This window comes from Typopeltis vanoorti, chromosome 16 (genome assembly GCF_054136105.1).
Source record: "Typopeltis vanoorti isolate ZY-2024b chromosome 16, IOZ_Tvanoo_1.0, whole genome shotgun sequence".
NCBI lineage: Eukaryota > Metazoa > Arthropoda > Arachnida > Uropygi > Thelyphonidae > Typopeltis > Typopeltis vanoorti.
The window spans coordinates 94612607-94637792 of record NC_143564.1 but is presented as its reverse complement, the minus strand read 5'-3'; the positions used below and the strand labels follow the sequence as shown (position 1 = coordinate 94637792).

At 35.0% G+C, this 25186-nt stretch overlaps 1 protein-coding gene across 1 annotated transcript in view; it reads right to left on the bottom strand.

The window, feature by feature from the left end:
- Positions 1 to 25186, bottom strand: part of LOC150098188 (ubiquilin-1-like) — a 252240-nt gene that overhangs the window by 56932 nt on the left and 170122 nt on the right. Inside the window, exons 8-10 of the mRNA XM_090406088.1 lie at positions 23334 to 23454; positions 12378 to 12682; positions 502 to 585 (exon numbers count right to left, since the gene is read on the bottom strand). Of these exons, the coding sequence (XP_090262214.1) occupies positions 502 to 585; positions 12378 to 12682; positions 23334 to 23454 (510 nt within the window). The remainder of the gene's footprint in view (positions 1 to 501; positions 586 to 12377; positions 12683 to 23333; positions 23455 to 25186) is intronic.

Here is a 25186-nt window from a genome sequence, read left to right as displayed (position 1 = left end):
ATGCTAATTTAAATATATAATCACCTTTTCAAAAGTAGACATTCAATCAGTTTTTGGAATGGCAAACCCAAAACCATGTGCTAAACAGACAATTTGAAATTTAATGTCATGCCTAGGAAGAGAATTATCTTCCTAGGAAATGTAATGCCATTTTTTTTTCAACTTTCAGAAAGCATTAAATTGTTTCAATAAAGAGTCTTTTACAAGTATGAAGTAATCCTGAATTATCATTCCAAACATTATCATTCCAAAGATTTGTAGCAGTGATGGCTACAGAGAAGTACAAACTGTAGGTAATCTGTTATGCTTTATGTTAATCGATCAACTTGAAGAAGCTAGCAGATAAAAAAATAAACAAATAATTTGCCTTTATCATATAGATTTCAATATGATCTGCATGAGTTTTAAGTTTTTCATTGTAATATGCATATCAATTGCACATTGGGGGGAAAAAAATCTAAATTCTTAATATTACAAGCATACAAACAAACAAAAACTCACTTGATTCAATATTGTTGGCATCATCTCTCTCATCTGGGCTTGCAAGTTTGGGTTTCCAGCAAACAAAGGATTAGAGTAAATTATCTAGGAAGAAAAAAAAAAAAAGAGAAATTTAAGACCAAATGCTCTGATTAAAATTAATTTAAATAGATACGTTTCAGAAGTTTTGTGTAACAAAATACAAAATAATCAAAGTCAAAGGCAAAAGTAAACAGGGAAATCTATTATGACTATATCTGGTAATAAATTATGTATTTCAGTGATCATGACTGTGTATACATGAGCAGCCTCTAAAAATTCAAACCCTCTGCAGGTTTGAAATCTATTGTGGGCATGGATGCTTGTGAATACCTTTAGGTGGGAGATGAATTCCATTGCATGGTGTGAGACCACTGTCCCACTTATTGGGGGCAGTGGTCTCACACCATGCAATGAAATTCATGGTGTGAGACCATGTCTAGAGACTAAATATGAAATTTTTTCAAGCCTGAAATGGCTTGAAAAAATTTCATATTTGGTCTCTAGAGCAGAGTTTTGGATTATGTCAAAAATATATAAAATTAATAATAAAAAAAAATCCCTAGCCTACCCACAATACAAATGTACTATAAGTTTACAAAAACCTTTTATGGGTGGAAGTCAAAGAAAAACCAGTTGGACAGGATATAAATATGAAAATAGTTGCACAGACCATCAAAAAATAGTGCACTTTTGAACAGCATTCTTGTATAGTGATTGCTCATTATCACAACAAATACACTAAAACATAGTTTTGGTTTGTCTTAGTTTACCATTAATGACATGAAAGCAGTTTGTTCTGGTTGAAGTAGCCATCTGGTAACCTCAGCTAGCTCTTCTTGTAATGGTTTCATCTCCTGAAACTGAACTGTGTCCATAATGCTGAGATAACACTTTGTGACACATTAAGCGAAGCCATCTTCACCTGCTGTTGTCAAGCTTCAAGTTATCCAACTGCTAACCCACTGAGCAAGCCAAAAAATGAATGATGTGATGTAGCTACAACTATGTTTTTACAGGCATGAATAATTTGCATTGTGTGTGAGTGGACTCGATGAGTGGTATATCAATTTTTATTAGATACTCAGAATTTGCATCTCTGAATGCCTATTATATCAAATATTTGCTTTTGGAGATACTGTAAAAAATAAAATATATTCTATTTTGCCAAGCAGTGTAGTCAACCTACACCCTCCATCCAAAAAGAAACGGAACTTTTCGAAAATAGAAGAAACTAGTGGTGTCACCTGTTGCATCTTTTTGTTGTCGAAAGCAGCAACCTTCATTAGTGTTGTGTTAACTGTTTATGACACGTTGCTTTAGAAGCCAAGTTATAGTGTCAAGAGTATCAGTGTGTTTTGACGAACAGTCAAAAAATGATTTTCAACCAGAGAGCTGCGATTGACTTTTGTGTTAAACTTGGTAAACGTTTCACTGAAATGCATCAAATGCTTCAAAAAGTATACTGTGATGAATGCTTATCCTGTACTCAAGTTTCCGAGTGGTTTAAGCGATTTCAAAGTGGTCGTGAGATGCTTGAGGATGATGAAAAGCCAGGCCGTCCAAAACTGGACTGAGCAAAGTTAACATCCAAAAAGTGTGTGATTTCATCAAAGAAAACCCGAAACTGTCCAAGATTGATTGAAGATGAATTGGGGATTCCAAATTCAATTGTGCACAACATTTTGACCAAGAGTATGGGCCTTTGTAAATTGAATTCACGATTTGTTCCCCACAAGTTAACCGATGACCAGACAGTTTTTGAGCAAAAACCAAGTTTGTATGTTGGATCATTTGCCGTATTCACCTGATTCAGCACCCTGTGACTTCTTTCTCTTCCCCTGACTTCATTTGCTGATGAAAGGAAAGCGATATGACACCATTGAAAATGTTCAAGTGGCAGTAATCATGACCCTCATCAGTATCCCAAAAACTGATATGAAAAACTCGTTTAACGAATTAATTGACCATGCCAAACACTGTATCGAGGCTGAGGGAGAGTATATTGATTGAAATAAATGATTTGAATAATTATAATTGACCCGTGTTTTATTTTCTATCAAAAGTTCGGTTTCTTTTTGGATACAGGGTGTAGTTGAAAACCTGCAAGCTGTTCAAGAAATGCTTCAACAATTTCCTACTTTCTCACAAATGACTTACCCCCCCCCCCCCACACACACAGCACTGATGTGCTGTAGGATTTATAACCTCTCGTTCTTGTGCATGAAGTTGAGTTGATATGCATGCATGCACACACAGAGAGAGAGAGAGAGAGACAGAAGTACAAAAAGTCTTTACAAAGAAATAAGAAACTCTCGTCAACTATGTAATTGCTGATACTGATGTCTGGAATCTAGGATCAGGATGAGTACACATGAAATTTTAAATAGAAAGTTGGGCAGCTTTCAAAACTAAAACTTAGTAGCAGATCATGAAGAAAACACTAAATGATACAGCCAGAAAGATAGGTGGTAAGGTGGTAAGGTTGCAAAGATAGAAAAATTAGCAATCCATGGTGGATTCAGGAAGTTACAGTAGCAGTCAAGGAAAAGAAGGAAGTGTATCAAAAGTAATTAGCAAGTAAGCATGTTCTCTGAGAGGATACAGAGAAAAATGTAAGAATGCAAAGCAATGCATACGAATTTGGTATGAAAATAAAAGATAAATATCAGGATGGGCAAAGTGTTCTATAAAAGGAATCAGAAATGATAAAAATGACGTGTAGATAAAGCTATTCTAGATGTCTGGAGTAAAAGATTGCCAATCCACCAAGAAGTGATAAAACAGTGATAGAAAATATTAAAGAGGAATGCATTCTGAAGTGAATATCAAATACACGAGACAGAAAAAGTAATCAAAAACCTGAAAAGTACAAAGGCAACTAGAGTAGACGATATTCAACCAGAAATGCTCATATATTATTATTATTACATAACACTTCTAGGGAGTCCAAAGACTCATCGAGGGAGGGCACCTACTCCACAACTCAATCCACCAACTACAACTACGTTCATCATCATCTAAACCAATGCCATCTACCACCACTAGTATTTTCATAGACAATCACAAACATCCATGCCAAGAAGGGATTTGAACCCGCAGCCTTCTGGTTGGAGAGCGGATACGCTAACCACTCGGCCAACCAGGCAGGCAATACAGAAGTTTTACAGTGGCTACACTACATAATTCAGATTGACTGATCATAGGGTCAAATTTTAAATCCCTAGAAGTACCCATTCATATATATATATATATATATATATATATATATATAAAGGAAATAAAACTGAATGTGACAATTACAATGGAATTTCTAGACTATGTGATCCAAGTAAGATTTATGCAAGCATACTTGAGAGGAGGCTAAGAAAAATTGAGAAAGGGAAAGTTGAAGAACAAGATATGATATTATGGAAATATAATAAGGAGATGCATTTAAGTTTTGTAGATCTTGAAAAGCATAAAATAACACTTCAGCTATATGGTGTAAATCAGACATTACATTGAACAATATTTAGCATTTGAGTGCAGTTAGAAATGAAGGAGATACAGGAAGATGGTATGATGCTAAAAATAAGGCATGAAACACGTGCACATTATCACCACTATTCATCTCGTAAATCTGAATGGCAATGTGAAGAAAAATGACATTAGGACTGATATTTCAAAATCAGAGATATTCAATTCATCTCCCTATGCAGATAATGTCATACTACTGTTAAATAAATCCAGTACAAGTCTGCAGGATTCCCTTACTTAATTGAATAATTGCTGTAATATATTTGGTATGAAAATCAGCAATGAAAAAGGGCACATCAACTATATCCTGAATAGAGAACCTGCAAGTGAAACATTTCTATTTAGGCACAAATTTTAATGATGATGTCAAATTAAATATGGAAAGAGACAAAAGAATTAGCAAACTATGACAAAGTCAACTAAATAAATTTGTATGGAATAAGAGAGAAATTAGTGAAAACACTAAACCAGCAGCATACAAGACTGTTCTGAAACAATTTTAACTTATGGATATGAGAGTTGGGTTAAAAACAAAACAGTTGACTAGATTAGCAACCACAGATATGAGAATTCTGTGAAAAAATTATGGGAGTAAACAGATGTCATGAATGGTAGAATCATATTAAGAATAAAGATATTAGAAAGGAATTTACATTCTTAGCATTCAGTGATGTGTGAGCAGGACTATCTCAGGTGATATAGTCACTTAAACAGAATGGGAGATGAAAGGTCAGTACAACAGGCATTTGTTACAACAATGGCATGAAAAAAAAACAGAAAAAGACCAAGAGCTACATGGATTGATATAGTAAGAAATGTCTTAGAAGATACTAATATAAGATCTGAACAATATTGGAGCAAAACTGTCAATAGGAAGTTAATAAGAATATGTTTGATGTAGTGTAATCATAACATCCTGTCTGCTCCCTGAGCATACATATCAGGAATTCAGTGGTAATATACATATATAAAATGTGAAGAGCAGTAATTGTTGCTTATGCACAAGAAAAGTTGAAACAGAAAGAAATGATCTCTTATGTAAAGAATTGCAGAAAGTGAAATGAATTGTTCAGATTGTTCAGGCATGGCCTCCATTTAGTAATCCATGCTGTTCCTTGCAAAGTATAGTTTGCTTGTCAGCCCATTTCTATAAACCTATAGAAATGGCCACTGGATATCAGCACATCTTCTCTAATATCTTCATTTCCACTCTGGAGATACTGATAAGTCAGTAATTAGGAACATCAGTCTTTGAATCACTCTTGTACAATGGAACTATATTACATCCTTTCCTGAGCAAAGATCCAATTTAGCTGATGTGCTGATATCTCATCTGTCCATATTGCTAAATTCTTATCTAGGTTGTGCAACAGCTCTTAAATTCATGATCACTGCACGCAATATTACATACACCTAGTTGACAAATTTTAGTAAAGTAAGGTCTCATTATTTGAACAATCTCATTGGCTTCTGACACAAGGGTACTTTAATTAGTATAGTCATTTTTCACATTCATTCTTTCTTTTACTTGTGGTATAATAATAAAATTCTTCTGGATTGCCTTTACCCTGCACAGCCAATTTCTTATCATACTCTGATTTAGCTTTCATACAATACTTTTCTGAGTATATAACTCAGAAAGTTATATAACTTTCACTCTTATTCTCATAATTTCTTCCACCTCACCTTCTTCTTATGAATCACTTGCTTCATAAGGTTGCACATCCATTTCACTCCCATCCTATTTATTCTTCGAACTCTAGGGGCACATTCAGGTACTGCCTTTTCAAACATTTGTCATGAGATACTGACCTGGTCAGTATGGCATGATCACTGTCTCCAACTGGTGGAAGTGACCATGCTATACTACGTAACTGAGATCACTTCTGATGCTATGATCAAATCTAACACTCTGAGCTCAAGTTCCATATTTCCCATGCTTAACTGAGATCCTTTCTGATACTATGATCAAATCTAATGCTCTTTGACCTTGAGTTCATTCTTTTGCATACTGCTTGAAAAAGATGAGAAATTCTCCTTCATTCTTATGAATTTTGTCTGCTGCCCATTCATAACTTTAAGTTTGAATAACTTAACATCACCCATAATGATTACTAAAGCACTGATCAAAGTAATTAGGTTCTGCATTTCATCATCCACAACTGAACAACTAGGTCTATAGAAATACCCCACCATATATTCCATCCTGTTTGCTTCCACTTTACCAGATAGCCTCAAATTCAGGGACACTATTACTGCTTTCATGCATTTCTACTTTAACCTCCCAACCGGCCGGTGTGGATGAAATCTCCAACACTCCCTAGCTTTTTTCATGGATCAAAACTTCGGCGGCATTCTACCTTTTATCATGCCATTACCTTCCTCTGCCGTTAATCTCGTTACGGCTATTCTATTGCCATTAGTGGATTAACTGTTGCTGAGTGACCTTTGTGTCCCTCCCCCCTGTCTTTTCGTCTATTGTGTTGCTTAGAATTTCATTTACTGTCCTAAGTTATTTGACCTTTCTTGCCTCTAAAATGATTTATTGTGTCTCTTCCCAAAAATTGAAACGAATTTCACATATGCGAAAAAAATCAATCCTGAAATGACCACTGATCAGCTTTTGCAATGAATATATTTAGTGATAGTAAATTTGGTGTATTTTATTCTACAAATCAGTGCACCGGAAGAGTTGCACTGATTGTTCTTTCACTTTACGTATAATAATGGAATAATTTTTTTTCGAATTTTCAAATGTTTGCTTTGAAAATATTATGTCAAATATTTATATTTTTAAATATTTATTGAAATAAATATGTCCTTTTTCTTTCGTTTCTAGCGAAATAGCATTATATGGATCATCACATTTCAGATTTAGAAATGAATTTTTGTTATTCATAAAGACAAAATAAAAAAAAAATGTTAAAATGCTAAATTGCATTACTCGGTTTCCGATCGTGTCTTTTTGCTATCAAAAATTTATATCCAATGAGATTTTAGCAGTGATTTTTCGCCTTCGTCATTTATTTATTTATTTGTATTATGCATATTACGATAATATCTAGTGCATAACCTCGTAGATATGTTGAAAATATAATATGAAAAATATCATATACGGAATGATTCAACATTTTTGCTCATTTTGAAGATTTTCTAATGCTCCCCCCCACTCCTTATTCTCTCCTGGAACTGAATTGCATAACTACTCTAAATTTCTATACAGGTTTGAAAGCTTTTCTAGACAGCATTCAAAATCAATTACTTCATTTTACCATTTTGACAAAAGATATACGGCAATCAGATTGTATTGTGAAGCTTCTAATTCTGTTCTATTTATTTGCAATCTAAAACCATCTGTTCTACTGTCCACTGAAATTATGTGAAATTTTAGGAATAATATGCTATATTTTCACCATGCAAAATTGTTTATATGCATACCACACAAAAGAAAGTTCAGTAGTATTATTTGTGTTTGTTTTTCTTTAAAAAAAATTAAATATTACTTCTTCTGCTGCTGGAAGCTATTTCTGAAATAATCTACGTCTTATAAATATCCTCTTAGCTGGAGGAAAAGGCTTATTACTCTCAGTGCTATTGAGAAGAAAGGGGAGAACACTAAAGTGCCTCAGGCTGTAGTGCAGAATATGTCGAGAATGTTCTGTTTCCTTTTCGATTGTTGATTACCTATATCTTAACAGAAATACTGATATTTCGTTTACATGCTTATACATTATTTATGCCAAAATAATTGCTTAATTTATAATGACCAGTTTCGCTTATATTATCAAAAATTAGAAATTAAGTCATACAATTATCTTGAAAAAGAGGATTTGAATTATTTTCAAAGAAAAGGTGCATATGCGTTTCATAATCTTCTTTTTTTTTGGGGGGGGGGGATATAGACCTAATCAATCTGCGGATATTTCAGATAATTTATTTCATAAATCGTTCGCAAGACAGCTGTTACAAACGTAAATCACTTGGGGAACATACCCATTCATTTTAGTGTAAAATAGTAGCAAAGGTTCAGTTACTTTAGATATCTAATCTAGAAGAAAATGTTATGTCTGCTGAGATTAGAATCTTACGTGAATAATTTTTCTGATATGATTTCTCTATTCGTTATAATGTAACCAATTTCCAGATTTTTTTTCCTCCTGCAGAATTCATGTTATATGCAATGATTTCTTCTTTGTACTACAAGAAAAAAAATCAGATAACAGGAAAAAAATATGTAGTATTTTCTTTTCCACTGGCTGAATTTACAATGTTCTTTCTTTGTGTTTTGAAGAGAAAGTGCAAATGACTTTTTTCTTACTATTTTTGCCATTATAACATCTCATATAATTATAAGAGTGACATTTTACCGTTTTTCTCCCACACGAGAAACAGAAATAAGGTAGTAATAATATTGTTGATTCTGTCAAACTTCATTGTAGCAGAAATTTTTATTACAAAACTTTGTAATATATATATATAGCTTCGAAACAAGAAATTTGGAACCCATATCGCATCAATGTTAAGTGTTGGCAAGGTGAAAATGTTCCCGTTATTATTTATATATTTCATTTATTAACTAGGGGGCTATGCCCAACCCATGTTCCGGTATGGTAGACCAGTTCTCCTTCGTGATAACTCGAAAGGGGGTTCCGCCCCTGAATTCTGATGACTCGAATTTTGAAGACTCGACACTCAGGGTAGCCCCCGAGTTTCAAAACGTTTCGATAAACATGACATAAAAAGGCTTATCATTTCATATATATATATAGGGTAGATTTTATTTCATTATTTTTTATTGTTTTGATGAAATACTTTACCTGGAATATTCTTTCCAGTTTCTCTGTGTCATAAAAAGAACTTAAAAATTAGCCTTCAAGATGAAAAAGAAACAGTGCATTCAGGTATCCCTCTATCAATATTTGTAGTCCTGAAAAGGACTGTTTTGATGGCCTTGAAAACAAACATTTTTTTATTTCATACTGTTCAGAATTTAAAATTCTTGAACAGCGTGGAACACCTTGAAGCAAGGGTAAACACACAAAGCAGTTTTACACTCAGGGCACCAGATTTTTGTTTCCTTTCTGATATTTTTTTATTACATACATAATATTTGCGTGCAGGGTTTTTTTTTTAATTAGCCGTTGGTGGTAGATTTTCGGGATAATGGTTGGAGTTAGCAGCGTTCAACCTCAGATGTCTGGCAGGATTTCCTGTTTTTCTGCTTGCTGAAGAAGGTGCATGTGCGTGCAGCAATGCTTTCGCAATTTCTATTCTGTATTCTAGATATGTTATGGTAGACAAACATTTTTTCTTGTACAGGAGGAAACTGTTCCAAATAACAAAATCCAAACACTTCAAAATTCAAATAACATGTCCAAACACTTTTTTGTAATATTTTTTATGTTATTTCCTCATTACAGAGTAGAATGATAGCTGCTGATCGCACCTGTTGATTCAACCCATAGTGTCGTTGTATGCACACACAGCAATGGGTTTTTCTTTCTTCAAACCATGCTTCTCCATGGATTCCGTTGATGGATTGTGCAAGGAAGATATTAGAAAAACATCTTTTTTTGGCTTTCCAACGTAGTGCAAAGAATTTCCCTCGCTGATAAGTTCGGATTTCCCCCGTCGATAGCTTTCCTGAAGCCAGATCTGGAGGCATATCTCGTCTTTTTGCATTTACAGTACCATAACTATCTGTACAATGCTGTAAAAGCAAATCAGCGAGTTCAGGACACATATATAGTAATTATCCATTATAATGCAGTAACCTTTCCCCAGTAAAGGGTCTAGTAACTGCATTACTGCACGCATCGACAAGGGGAGATCCGAATATTTATCGTGCTCGATTGCAGTTTGCTTTCCCGTATAAGGTTTGAAATCCCAAAGATATCCACTTTCCGATTCACAAAGCATAAAAAATTTTACTCCATACTTCGCTTCTTTTTGGGAATATACTGCTTACATTTCAGTCCACCTTTGAATGGCATAAGGCTTTCATCGATACTCAAGTCTCTCTCAGGAATGTAGAGTGATCTACATTTTTGACGGATTTTCATCAGAAAATCATAAATTTTGTTGAAGACTGGGCAAGGATGTGTTGCCTGATCGTATTCCTCATTATTCTGAAAATGCGAATACTTCATGATGAGACTGAATGGTTTTTCAGTCATAAAATCACGAAACATTGGCGTGTTCAGAATCCAGTCTGTAGACCAATACACTTCGAGAGTGGGCTTTCGAAATGTATTTCGAAACTTCGGGTTTTCCACTTTCTTTATTCTGATATTGCATTTGAAGGATGACAGTGATTTTAAATATTAATTTCACGTATATCCGAATATCACATAATTTCCTGATTTATAATAATCAGGAAATATGTATATTGTCTGATTTATAATTTGCTAATTTATAATAATCACCACATAGTTTCAGTATCGAAAAATTAAAGTTATGTGGAACAATTACTAGAGAAAAATAACAAATTAAATAAAAACTGTACCTATGTTTCATAACAGTTTTCGGGTGTGTGATAGTAATGCAACGGGCGGCGGGGGGGGTTAAACTATCAGAGGCGAAATAAAGTTCAATTCTATTGTAAAAATATGGAAATGAAATTTCACATTTGATATACATATTTTGAATGATAAAAATAAGCAAATGTATCGCTTACTTTAAAAATTGGAGAATAAAATATCTGAATTATGCAGAGAAAATATAAATTTAAATCATAACTGTTAATTTCATTTTGTAATGACCAATTAAACAAGGAAACCAAGAAAGTGAAAGTACAGATTACTATAAAACATGAAGAAAAAATTTAGTAATATGATTAAAGAATTTCATGTTATTCTCTATAAAGCAAAGTTTCTCAAGAGTGTCCTAAAGGAAATCTGTTAAGTATTATTCGATTTCGATGGTTTTGTACAAAAATAAAATTAATATAATCTGAAACGTCAGCAGCCGGTTTTCTTTTCTTTTTTTAAAAGAATATTTCAAATAATTATCGTGAATTAATTTCTTCAAGAACAAAGAAAAATCTTTTGTCTAGTAAGCGATTAGAAAAAAATCAGCGCAAAAAAATAAAAAATTAAATTGGTTCTCCAAGGTAAGGCAATATTTAAGTGAAGAAATTATGCAAGACCTTTATTTTGTCCAGAAATTAAAAGTGTATTGTACAATAAAAAGAGAAAACAAAAATATAAATAATTTCTCTATTTTTAGTCTATCATATATAACTAAAATCCAGTTCACCAGCATGGAACAAGGAAGTGCGTTTCTTGTTATAGGCAACTGAGAGGCAGCTACGAACAGGAGATAATCCGATTAACCGTTCTCTTCAGCGTGAGGGTTTATCACACCTTCTAATGGACATGACAGTCAAATTGCACTTCTTATCCAGGTTCTTTAAACAGGTGGGCTGAATCATATCCAGATTTAGTTGGACGTCTATAGACGTCCTAGCCAGTAGGAAGGTTAACTGGACTCAAATCATCAGATATTTATTAATATTCTCTGTCCTTTCCTATCTTTCCTAAAAATACACTTTACACTTGATCTCAGTATAACAAATGACTGAGAAAATCTTTACAAAATGATGAGTTTTTTTTAATGAAGGGAAAGTTTGTAAATGTATGTGTGTAGGTTTCCTGTATACTATAAGCGATTATCATTAGGAAGATGCATTATTGAAGTATGTATGAAGATCAGACTACTGTCATTTTCTTTTTGTATGGTTAACTAGATTCTAGAATGCTGAATGTTTAAGTGGTGGAGCAATGTATCTGACATGACTAGGTCATGAGGTCAAATTGAGAACATGCCATTAGTATATTTTAACGTGATAGAAGGCTTAAGAGAGATTGTCAAGGGCATATTTTTCAAAACTAATCTGTTTATATATTTTGTTCTTTTAAATGAAGTAACCTGCATAGATGGAAGAAGTGCAGAGATTTGTGATAATGCCCATGATACTTAAAAAAAAAGTATGCAGTAATAAGATAAACACAAACATTTTGTAAGCCATTAAAGGTCTAAATTGTTTATCTTATGCAATTATTAAATTGCATAACACAGAATATTTGTCAAAAATATTTCCACAATACACATTATATTTGATATAAGGTATTTCTGACAAACGCTATCATATCAAGATATTATGGCAGATGAAAAATGCCATTATTCAAAAACCTTGGTCCAATGCTTTCTTACATAGAAAACAGTTCATATATAAAATAACTATTTCTTTGGACTGACACTATGCTCTATGCTCAGTTTTTTTCTCTTGCATTTTTATTAAAGATGTAGATTTTTAAGTTAGAATATAAAAATCTTACCTGAGAAGCCATATCTGGATTTGAAACTAAGGACTGAAGCATAGGTTGCATGTAAGGTGCACCTAACATGTTTTGCATCAGCTGAGGATTATCAGTGAGCTGCTGCATTAAGCTCTGCATGCCAGGAGAGTTTAGCATACTGCTTCTTAAACTGGCCATTGTATTTAGTGGAGATGTGGTTGTTGTAGAAGAGCCACTTCTGTCAGAGGTAGTAGTGGTTGTAGTTGTGGCTGTGTGGGGCGCCCATGGATTAGGCAAAGGTTCTCTATTTTCTGTACCCTGTTGTGGAGAGCTGCTACTTCCATCTGGAAATTTAATTTGACTGAAATCAGTGTGATAATTAATCTGATATTCATATAGAAATTTTTATACTAGATGAACTATTGTGTAACAAGGTATGTAATGACAGAAGATGCAATATACATAGAAAGTTTTTTCACTTGGCTGCAAATTAAATGAAACTTGTCAAATAATTATATTCTTGTTTTATCCTTTATCCAAGTGTAAACAAAGTTTGCATGTGAAGTATCTTCACAACTAAGCTACTTTTATATAGAGGCTGATGACTTCACATTAACTGCTTTAGTATCCCATAATGAAAAGCACACACTCTTTGAAATGTGTATGTTGCTATGCATTATGGAAAGAGTCACTGCCCAGACTGATATAACCTTTATTAAGGTTATATCAGCGTGAGCCGGACCTACTTGGTAATTCTCTGGATTAGAGATAGATGCAGAAAGTTTTTTCACTTTATTGAAAATTAAACTTGCCAAGAAATTATAAACAAGTAGCTAAGTTGTGAAGATACTTCATGCATAAATTTTATTTGCTGATGCTTAATAAAGGATAAAACACAAACATAATATCCTGGCAAGGTTAATTTAATACTCACTGCTCTGTTAGAGAAAAATCTAGCTCTCACCCCTTTCTCAACTACACATAAAGTTAACTTCCATGGATGTCCCCTTGTCCTCTCTTCACCTTCCATACAATGAAAAATTTCATCACTTGATACACTCCATGTGTAGAGGCTTAAGTGCTGTGAGGACATTATGTTGGAGGCTTAATGGATTGTACACAGCACTCCGAAAGGATTAAAACAGAATTAATACTTCCTATATTTCATCACTAAAGTCCTATCTAGCTAGATAAGACTTTAGTGTCACCCACATGGTTGGGCTTAGTATTGTGTGGTATTTGTGTATATGTTACATTAGATTTTTTTTGTAATCCCTGAAGATGTCTCAGTGACTGAGATGAAATATAGGAAGTAATAAATTCTGTTTTAATCCTTTCTGAGTGCTGTATACAATACATTAAGCCTCCAACATAATAAACTTGATACACTGTAACATCATTTCAGAAGTTTACAGACTTCTATATCACCCCCCTCTTTCTCCTATTTCACCAGGATCTGCAGTCTGCATACGCTTCTGTTCTTAATCTATATTTTATAATTCAAATTACAGAATGTAGAATATAGAAATATTCTAATTATAGAATGTAGAATATCTTTGCACCCTTTCCACAACTTCTTTATCCTGACCCCAGGAAACCAAATCTGTGCACAGCAGTCCAGGTGCTGAAGGATTTCTAAAGAGGTAATTTGACTTCTCTATCCTTATATGTCAACATTCGTCTCAACATCAGAACTCTCCTGTGTTGTATTTGCAAGTTTAGCAACATTTCCTATCCATCATAAATTCATGATCCCTAGCCTCCTCAATTTCTAGTACTAATCCCACCAATTTGAAATCTCATCATTCCAAAGTCCATAACTTTACACTTAGTAACACTGAATTGACAATATTATCATTTGCCTACTGTTCCAGGTTATTCAAATCATTCTGTAAGTGCTATATATTTCAAGCAACCTGTCTTTGCATCATCAACAAACAAATGAGCATCTCTTGTCAGGTTCTTCCCAATATCATTAATGTACAGACTGAACAACAATGGCCCAAGGACTGACCTCTGGGGAACACTACTGGTCACCTTACATCTCGTATATTCACCCCCACCATATACAACTTTCTGATACCTATCCATCAGTCATCCATTTATCCAAGCCAGTTTATATTCCAATCCCATATTCTCCAGTTTATGCAATAGCCGTTCATGTGGTATCCTATCAAATGCCTTAGAAGTCTAACAGTACCAGGGTGTATCCATTCCTTTATCCAACTCATCAGTAACATTATTATAAAATATGATATTGTTATAATATGATCTATTCTTTAGTAAACCCAAACTTTCTTTGAAAAGTATAGCTTGTCTTTCAACATATTTCTGTATGCGAGTTCTTGACAACTTCTCTAAAATCTTCACCACCACTCCAGAAATATGGATAGGTCGGTAATTAGACACATCAGTTTTTGCACTTCCCCTTAAATTTACAGTTCTGTTATGAAAGATAAGAGCATTATAAATACTCTGTTATTGAATTAATCTGTTGTTTTGTCTAATATTTATAGAGATACATTTTTTCCCTATATAAACAACATGTTCCAAACACACACAAAATGTGGTTATCACATTGTGTGTGTGTATTCAGTATGGGTTTAATAGCGACCACAGAAAAATCTTAATCTCAAACCAACTTTTGCTACTATGCTATGTGGATGACATCATTTGCTATATGGAAAGGCACAGAACAAAAGTTTATGATCCTTTATACATGAAATTAATAATGTATGCTCCAGAATAACATTTACTTTAGAAAAGGAATCATCATTTCTTGATATATTCATTAAATATGAAAGTTGATGGCTCAATGTCTACTTCTGCCTATTGCAAACCAATGTTTACAGGTTGCCACATACCTCACTATTTAGTAAACCATTCCTCACAAAAATACCGAATAACTAAATCTCTAGTATCTAGAGCCCATTAAATTTGTCCCTCTGCAGTATCTCTTACCCAAGAAATAGAAATTACCAAGCCAACCTTTTAATTTTTCAGTGCATAAAGGTTAAATACTGGGAAAAACTCATTAGGGGCTTAATGGTCTAAAACAGCATTGGGAAAGGGTTAACATAATATTTAATTCTTCCAATATTTCATCGTGGTCACTGAGACATCGTCAGGGAGAACAATATCAGACGTAATACATGCACAAAGGCAAAATAATACTAAGTCACTTAGTTTTGCGTTGTGTGTTAGCCTCTGCATGTGTGTGTGTTTCAAGTCTCATATTGTATTCTATTTCTGTTCCATATATAAAATGCATTTCTGAATGACACCAAAGATTCTTAGGAAATTTTAATTCACTGCCACTTTCAATTAATCAGTCTGCAAACTGCTACCTTCTCTAAGAGACAAAGTCTCTCCAATATTGCTACCTGGTATTTACCAAGTTATATATTCCTGTAAATTGTCTGGCTTATAGTAAAAACCAGATCATTTACAAAGAATATTCTGGAACATCACAGCAATATTCAACTTATTAAGATTCAAACTAGGAATAGCATTACACAGAACTATTCAAAGAAAGTGCTCTGAAAACTTAAGCACTGAAAACCTAAGTCATAATTTATTTTTATTTATTCATCATCATCATCATTAAATTCCTGCCATGTACCCTCAAGAGGTGTACAGGATATGATAGTAATACATGAAAAATTTACATCATTACTAACTTCCTATCTACAATTTTCCTCCAAATCAGTCTGTTACTTGTCAAGACTCCAACATTACCAGATCTTATATTTCTATCGTCTAAGGCACTTTGTACCATATCAATCCACCTATATCTTGGTCTTCCTCTGGGTCGTTTTCCTGCCAACTTCGCAGAGAACACTTGTTTTGCTAATCTTTCCTCGCTCATTCTGTTTAAGTGACCATACCACCTGAGATCAGCTCTGCTAATGCATTCCTGGATGCTGACAATGTCAAGTTCTTTCCTAATATTCTCGTTTTTAATATGATATTGCCATTGATGCCATCTGTTCACACCTCTAATCTTTCTCAGGACTCTCATATCTGCAGTCTCTAGTCTTTGGTCAGGTATTTTACTTCTGACCCAGCTCTCAGATCCACAAGTTAAAACTGGTTTGAACACCGTCTTGTATACAGCTAATTAGTGTTCTGACTAATTTCTCTCTTATTCCATATGAATTTATTCAATTGACTTCCTACCATACCAGCTTTGTTGATTCTGTTGTCTATTTCCATATTTAATTTACCATCTTCACTAAAAAATCGTGCCTAAGTAGCTGAAATGCTTTACTTGTTCCACAGGTTCTCCATTCACAACACAGTTGACATTTTCAATGATTCTGCCTATTTTCATTGTCTTTGTCTTTTTATTGCTGACCTTCATACCATATCTATTACAACAGTTATTCAATTTAGTCAGAGAATCTTGCAGATTTGTAGCGGATTTATTTAGAAGTATAACATCATCCGCATAAAGCAAAGAGCTGACATTCACATCTCCAATTTTGATATCCTGTTTAATACCACTTTCCTTCATAATGTGATCCATATAGATAATGAATAACAGAGGGGATAATGTACATCTTTGTCTCACACCAGATTTAACATTAAACCATCTTCCTGTACTTCCTTCAATTCTAACTGCTGACTTACAACTCAAATAAAGACAAAGTATTTCTTGATATAATGCCCCATTGACACCATATAACTGTAGCATATTGAATAGCTTCTCTCTTGGGACCTTGTCATATGCCTTTTCCAAATCGACAAAACTTAAATACAGATCTTTGTTATATTCCCATGATTTCTCCACTATTTGTCGTAAAGTGAAGATCTGATCCTGACAGCCTCTATTTGGCCTGAATCCAGCTAGTTCTTCACCAAGCTTTCCTTCCATTAGAGAAATACCTCTGTAATTCTCACATTCAGTTTTATTTCCCTTTTTTATATATGCGTACTATTAGAGCTCTACTGCAATCATCGGGAATTCATTCCTCTGTCCACGCTTTCTGAACTATGCAGTGTAGCCACTGTAAGACTCTTATACCACCATACTTCAGCATTTCTGGTCAAATATAATCTACCGCTGCTGCCTTGTCACATTTCAAGCCTTTGATGGCTTTTTCTACTTCAAATATGGATATGTATTCCTGACTGCATGCCTGGTCAGTGTTTTTTACCACTGTGCTGTCATCACTGCTTGTTTCATTTAGCAGTTTTTCAAAGTAATTACTCCATACTTGAAGGATATCTTTTTCTCCTGTTTTCATGTCACCTTTATCATCTCTAACTCCTTTTACAGCACTCTTTCCTCCATTCCCAAGCTTCTTCAACAACCTCCAGAATATTTTGCCACCTTCTTGATATCTATTTTCTATATTCTTGCCAAAGTCCTCCCATGACTTTTGTTTAGCTAGTTTTACACAGTGTTTAGCATTCTTGCATTTGTCTCTGTATTCTCTAAGAGCACAAGCTGACTTATCTGCCAGGAACTTTTGATAAGCTTTCTTCTTTTCCTTCGCTTGCAGACAACCTCACCACATACCTCTCTGGCAGAATCAATCAATGTTTTCTTCAGAGTTTGCCACTGAATCTCCAAGGTTTGATTCCTGTTCTCAAACTCTTTCGATTTTTCTTCAATAATCTTTGTGTATTTTAGTCTACACTTCACATCTGAGAGCTGCTCAACTTTTATTTGCTTTAAAACTTTCTTAAATGTTATTCTTTTCAATATGAAATTCAATTTTATCCTGCTCAAGACTAAATAGTGATCACTTCCAATTTCAAATCCTCTGTACACTCTGGTGTCCTGCACCAGGGAGAAAACATCACTATCAACAATAACATAGTCAACGAGACTTTTCTTATTCCTTGCCTCTTCTCTCCATGTGAATTTGTGCACATTTTTATGTTGGAACATGGTGTTAGTAATAACCAGTCCATGTCCTGAGCAGAAATCCAACAGATATTTGCCATTATTATTAGCTTTGCTCTTTTCTCCAAATTTTCCCAAAATATTTTTGTATGTCTCACAATCATTTCCTACTCTGCTATTCAGATCACCAACAAGGACCAACTTTTCCTTTTTCATTGTGTCAGTTGCTTTTTCTAAAGCATCAAAAAATTCCTCCACTTCTACCTTAGTAGAACCTTCCGTGGGACCATAGGCACAAATAAGTCATTGTCCAGTTCCCCATTCTCATATTTGCCCACATTACTCTACTTGAGACTGACTGCCATTCAAGAAGATTAGCCTCGTATTTTGTGTTGAATACTATGGCTATTACTTCTTTTCCTTGATTGTCATTGCCTGAATATAACATTTTGTATTTATTGCTCAGAAAGATCTCACCAGTTTTGGTCTTTTTTGTTTCAGACACCCCTATTATGTCGATCTGGTACTTATCTAATTCCTCAGCTAGCACCATTTCTTTGCCATTCAGGCTTCTTATTTGATAGTACCGATCTTTAACTCTGGTGATGTTGAGTTGGGGTTTGTTTTCAGATTTGTTCCAGTAGCTGACTTTTCGCTGTTCGCCCTGGTTCTCTGGCGAAAACAACGGGGGCCTTGTTTAACCAGGTGATGCTCCAGCCGGCATGAAATTTTGTCATGTCATACCATCATTTTTTATTTTAGGATATAAAAAATCAACAGAGCAAACAAAATATTTCAGCTATTTATGCACAATTTTTAGTGAAGATGGTAAGTGAAGCTAGTAGACAAGAGCTAGTTAAATAAATTTATATGGAATAAGAGATAAATTAGCCATAACTCCAAACTACAAATATCCAGAGAATTCAACCATAATTACCTTAGACCTAAAAGATGGGTTAGAGATCTAAGACTACAGACAGCATCATGGAAGAATCATATTAAAATCTATGCATATTGATATAGTTACTTTTTTGCATTAAAAGATCAAAATGTAAAATGTGACAATATTGGATACCTGATGAATGAACCGATTAATTTGAAAGTCTGTTAACAGTATACTAAGTAATAATATAAACTTAACTTTGTGGTACAGTAGTATAATAGTATTGTGTACTCCAGCTGAGGGTAAATATCATGAAATAATGATGCTGCTGCTTATGACAAGTTAGTCTCTCTCTTTCTGACACCATTTCTTGTCAACTAACATCTGACATTTCATAGTCAGTGGAGTTTTAGGTTACTGGTCCTTTCAAATATAAGTTTTCTTATGCGATTTCTCTTCTCCATTCAGCATCACTATTGTTTAGAAATGAGTTTGAGAGTTTTCTTATCTACATGTCTCCCCTTTCATATGCTTAGTTTCATTCTCTTCTAATGAGTAGCAATCAAATCTGCCAGTATCTTTCTCCTTTCCTGTTCAAATGCAGCCATTACTGTTGAACAAATATCTTCCCAAAATAAATTTTATCAAAAAAAAAAAAAAAAAAAAATCCACTTCATGTTTTAATCTTTTCTGCTTTAAATTAAAAAATATGTGGGTGGTCTGAAAAGTTCTCGGCCTAACAATGAAATACATACATACATCTTCAAGGCCCACCTTTCCTAATTAGGTTGTGGGGGCAACAGCTGCAAGAGAAACTTCCAATGGTCACGATCCTCTGCTACCAAGCTCAGGTGTTCTGGTGGGATTCCCAAACGTGTCCACCCAAGGTTTTGGATATAATCTATCCAGCGAGTCCTTGGCCTTCCATGTGGCCTCCCATCCTCTGGCTTGGCAAAGAGGGCCTGCTGAGGGAGCCTTTCTTGTGGCATTCTGACCAGGTGCCCGTACCAACGTAACTGTGATCTCTCAACATGGAGAAACAGCGGTTGAGTATTAAGGGTTTCCTGAATTGCAGAGCTTCTGACTCTGTCGAGTCTTGTCAGCCCCACAACCTCTAGAAGGAACCTCATTTCAGCTGCTTGGATTCGTGTCTGTATTCTTTCGGTCATTACCCAACTCTCATGACCATAGGTGAGGATGGGGACATACTGTATTGAAGACAGCCAGCTTTGCCTTCTGGCTTAACTCCTGCTTCAATACTACCGAACGGCCAAGCTCCCGCAATATTGAGCTTGCTAAGCCAATTCGAGTATCTAGCTCTACGTCCCACTTTCCATCACTCGTGAATATGGACTCAAGGTATTTAAACTTCTCCACCTGCCTCAGTGGGACTCCACTTACATTTAGAGTGCACTGGGATGGGTGTCTTGAGACCACAAATGTTTCAGTTTTGGCCACACTGATCTTCATTCCGGCGTCTGCACAAACAAACCTATCTAGGGTCCGCTGGAGGTCATCTGTGGAAGAGCTAAGCAGAACTAGGTCATCTGCAAAAAGCAGATGTCCAATGCTACATCTTCCAATTCTGACACACTCACTGCCTCGGCTGTGCCTATCAATCCAGTCCATAAATATTATGAAAAGGAGGGGTGACAGAACACACCCTTGGTGGAGGCCAACGGAGACTGTAAAAGGTTCAGACTTTGTGCTGTTTACCCTGACACAAAACTCGGGGCATTCATACAGGGACTTGATGGCAGCTAATAGTTGGCCATCCACTCCATACTCCTGTACTACTTGCCAAAACTTATCCCAAGGAACCCAGTCATATGCCTTCTCCAAGTCCACAAAACATGTGTAGACATTCTTGGCATATTCCCAAGATTTCTCAAAGACTTGCCTTAAAGTGAAGATTTGGTCAGTTGTCCTTCTACCAGGATGAAAGCCACATTGTTCTTCCTGGAACTTTGACTCAACTATGCTCCTGCACCATCTTTCCAAGCACTTAGCATACATTTTCCCAGGCAGGCTGAGCAGAGAGATGCCACGATAGTTACTGCAATCCTTCTGGTCTCCCTTCTTAAAGACTGGTATTACTATGCCTGTCTGCCATTGTGCTCGCTCAGATATCCAAGCAGCCTGACACATGCTCGAGTCAGCCAGAGAACACCGTCTCAATTTAAGGCTTTTAGAATTTCAGGCCGAATTTCATCATCACCAGCAGCCTTGCCCGATTTTAGCGATTTTATTGCTAAATGGACCTCTTCTGCTGTGAGTCTAGTCATTGCCCCGATCTGCACCTCTTGGATGTCTACAACCTGGGCCACCCAGGTTAAGAAGGCTCTCAAAGCATTCCCTCCATCTGTGGAGGATATCCTTCTCGGAAATAACAATTTATAATTTCAAAATTATTTTTATTTTTCAATGTAATCTCCCTGAAGACACGTTTATTCCAGCGATGCTCCAGCGCCATTATCTCATCCCTGTAGTGGCTCTCAGTAAAATCTGCAAAATACCCCTCTACAGCTTCACCTCTTGATTCGAAGAAAAGTGCTGACCAGCGAGGAAGAGTTTTAGTTTTGGGAAGAGATAGAAGTCAGAGGGAGCCAAATCTGGGGAATAGGGTGGATGTTGCAACAATTCATAATGTGCAGATCCCTTAATTTTCCCACTGCCAAAACACCTTTGCGGGCAGGTGCATTGTCCTGATAAAAGATGATTTTTTTCTTCTGCAAACCGGGTCTTTTCTCAGGAATATTTTCGTCTAATCTGGTTAAAAGATCAGATTAATATTCCCCAGTTATTGTTTTACAATTTCAAGATAATTAATAAACAAAATGCCTTTAGCATCCCAAAACACCGATGCTATGACCTTGCCTTCTTTGGTGCTGAACAACCGGCTTCTGTCCCCTCTGTTTTGACTGCTGTTTGGATTCTGGTGTGTAATGGTGAATCCAAGTCTTATCCATAGTAATAAATCGACACACAAAATCAGTTTTATTCTTGTTAAAACGCTTCAAGCATTGATCAGAGATTTTCATGCGAGTGCGTTTTTGATCTGCCATGTTATGCAAAACTTTTTCATTTGCCATTCTTCATGCAAAATGTATTCCACACGTTCTTTTGAAATGCTTATAGTCTCAGCAATTTCACGCACTTTGACTTACCGGTCATCCAATACTATATTGTGCACTTGATCAACGATTTCTAGTGTTGTTACACTTTTTGGACGTCCTTCACATGAATCATCTTCAAGGCTGGTACGGCCACGTTTAAACTCGGCAGTCCATTTCTTAATTGTCGAAAATGAAGGAGAAGAGTGTCTGTAAACTTTTATAAAGTTCAAATGAATTTCTTTTTGAATAAAACCTTCTTATACCGAAGAATTTTATAACCGCACGATACTCAATTTTATCCATTTCAAGGGATACAGACAACATTTTTGCTTCAGACAGCTGTTTAAAGCAAAATACTTGATAGAATGACTTGCAATTTCACATGAATGCTTATGACAGATGTACCAACTTAGTAAAAAAAAATCTTTTGCAAATGGTGTTGCCATCTATAGTCGAGGTCGAGAACTTTTTAGACCACCCTCATATGTCTAATGACAATTTAAATAGATTTCAATCTGCCATAATAGTGACTTACTAACACTTAAACTAAAAAAGAAACTTAAAAACAAACTTTTCTCTCATCAGTAAAGTAAATATAGATAAAGAGGGCAAGCAATGAAAAACTGTAATATTCTGACTCATCACCTGTGACATATTCTGGATGAATTTTTTATTTTGGTAAAAATTACCTCTAGGTATAAAAGTAAAATATAACAAAACTAGACCATATATATCTGACAATAAACTACATTTGATACCTTTGCCACATACATACAATACCCATTGTAGTTCAGTTTGTGTAAGGATGATACCCTTTGACAGAAAATACATAATTTGAACAGACAAAAGAGACTGAGATTATGAACAATCAAACTATCTATATAAAATTAATCATCTTATCAGGACATTAATTAGGTTTCAACAAACCCAAGTTACTTAGCTATGATAGGATAGTGACCTTAATTAAGGTTTGAAAGTGAAGTGACAAGCTTACATAAACATGCTCTAATTACTTTTGTGAGAATGACTTATTTGAAATATGTTTAAATAACAAATCACTGTACTATTATTATTATTATTTTTACTAAAAAATAATTATTTAGGAATAACTTTTCAATAATTAGCAGTTTCCAATTACATACCATCACTACTTATTAGAGAAGCAAATGGATTTGCTCCAAAATGTTCTTGGGCTGCATTTAACATTGGTTCTTGAACTTCAGTATACATTCTTCGTAATGCATTATAACCACCAGGAATACTCTAAAACAAAAACACAAAAGTTAAAGGTAACAAGTAAACATTTTGATTAAGAAAGAAATGCTAATTCACAAAGGCATGATTCATTTCAAATGAGTGAGTTACATTTATTGGAATATGTTGAAATACACTGCTAGCTATCATTCATGTGTTTACCTATATTAAATGCAACAACTACAGGTAGAAAAATGAACTAATTTATTACATACAGTGATTAATTCTCTTCCATCAAGATGGGTTGAGTGCTTCATGAGTCCATCTTCTCTTTATCCAACTTGCAAATGACAAACTTACCATTAAGCAACTATTGATTGGGTTAGTTTGTCAACCATTTCAGCAACATGTAATTGTACATTTTCAATTCTTCAGTTATCTGACTGGTAAACTGCTTTGACTTTTTTTCCTGTATTTACAACCCTCAGCTGTTTAAGCAAATGTGAACAGATTCCTCTTTTCTTGTATTCTTCTTCTCTACACATACACAGCACTAACGTGCTATAGGTTTATGGGCTGTCATGTGTGGATCAGATATTAAAAATAAATAAATAAATTTACAGATGGGCAAATTTAGCATTCCTACATGAACAAATTGCTGCTATTCGCATTGAGCTTGTCAAGTTCAACAGCACCATAACAGCTCTACATGCACTATTTAATGTTCTAAATCCTGAATTAGAACATCCTACAATGCAATAGAAAAAACTCCCTTTTATAAAGAACCAGATATAAACCTGAGGCTATTTCTGGAATCAACATTCTTCAAATTAAACAAATTTGGCTGCCTCACATTACCTAAAATCCGAGAGACTATTAGCTTGAGAACTTCAGCAAGAGCCCATCACTGTATCCATAATGGGCACCAGTTAGGACTGAAGGGTCTTATTACACTCAGTTTCTGTTTGCCTTTTTTTTGCTGGTGTGCTGTGTTCATGTTGTTAGTGTATATCTTTGTGCCGTGAAGATGTTATGGCAACCAAGGTGAAATACTGGCCTAATAATTTAATATTAGGCTTAAGCACTCATAACTGTCCAAGGTATCCTTGAATTTTGTAACCATGATTCTAGGATAAGGTGGTTAACTATAAGTATACTTTGTATGTAAACTGCTGTGTATTCTCCTGGTCGGTTTGCCTATATGCAGAATGATAAACTTCAGTTTCCAGGAGGGAAGACCATGCCACCTCCGTACGCGACCAGCTACGTCACATTCAATTGAAAAGCCTGATAAAAGTTCTTAACGTCCCAGACAGGATTCGAATCCAGGTCTTTCCAACCGAAAGGCATTGTTGAAACCAACTAAGCTATAGAGGCTGTAGGCCTAATAATGTAATAGCTAAATAAATTTAGTTAGTTAACAATTATCCCTGGATGTGCATTTCTTCCTTCAAACATGTATCTCCCCTGATGTCTAGATCTTGCAGTAATAATTTCATTCACAAACCAAAAAAGGACATATGGTAGTATGAACGGCATTGTACAAATTTTCTCATCATGGACAAAAAATAACTGGCCATATGGGATAGTCAGGCAGGGATTTTATTTTGGTCACAATATAGCAAGGAAAGCTATCAACATCGAAGTGACAAAGGTGGTTCATTTGCTTTAATGTAAAGACTAGGAATAGGTTATGTTTAAAATGCTCCATTTGTCTGACAGGCTGAATCCACCCATTGAAGAATACTGTCTTTGGCAGAAGCACACTTGAGATTTATAATAGTCTTGATGATCATTTGTG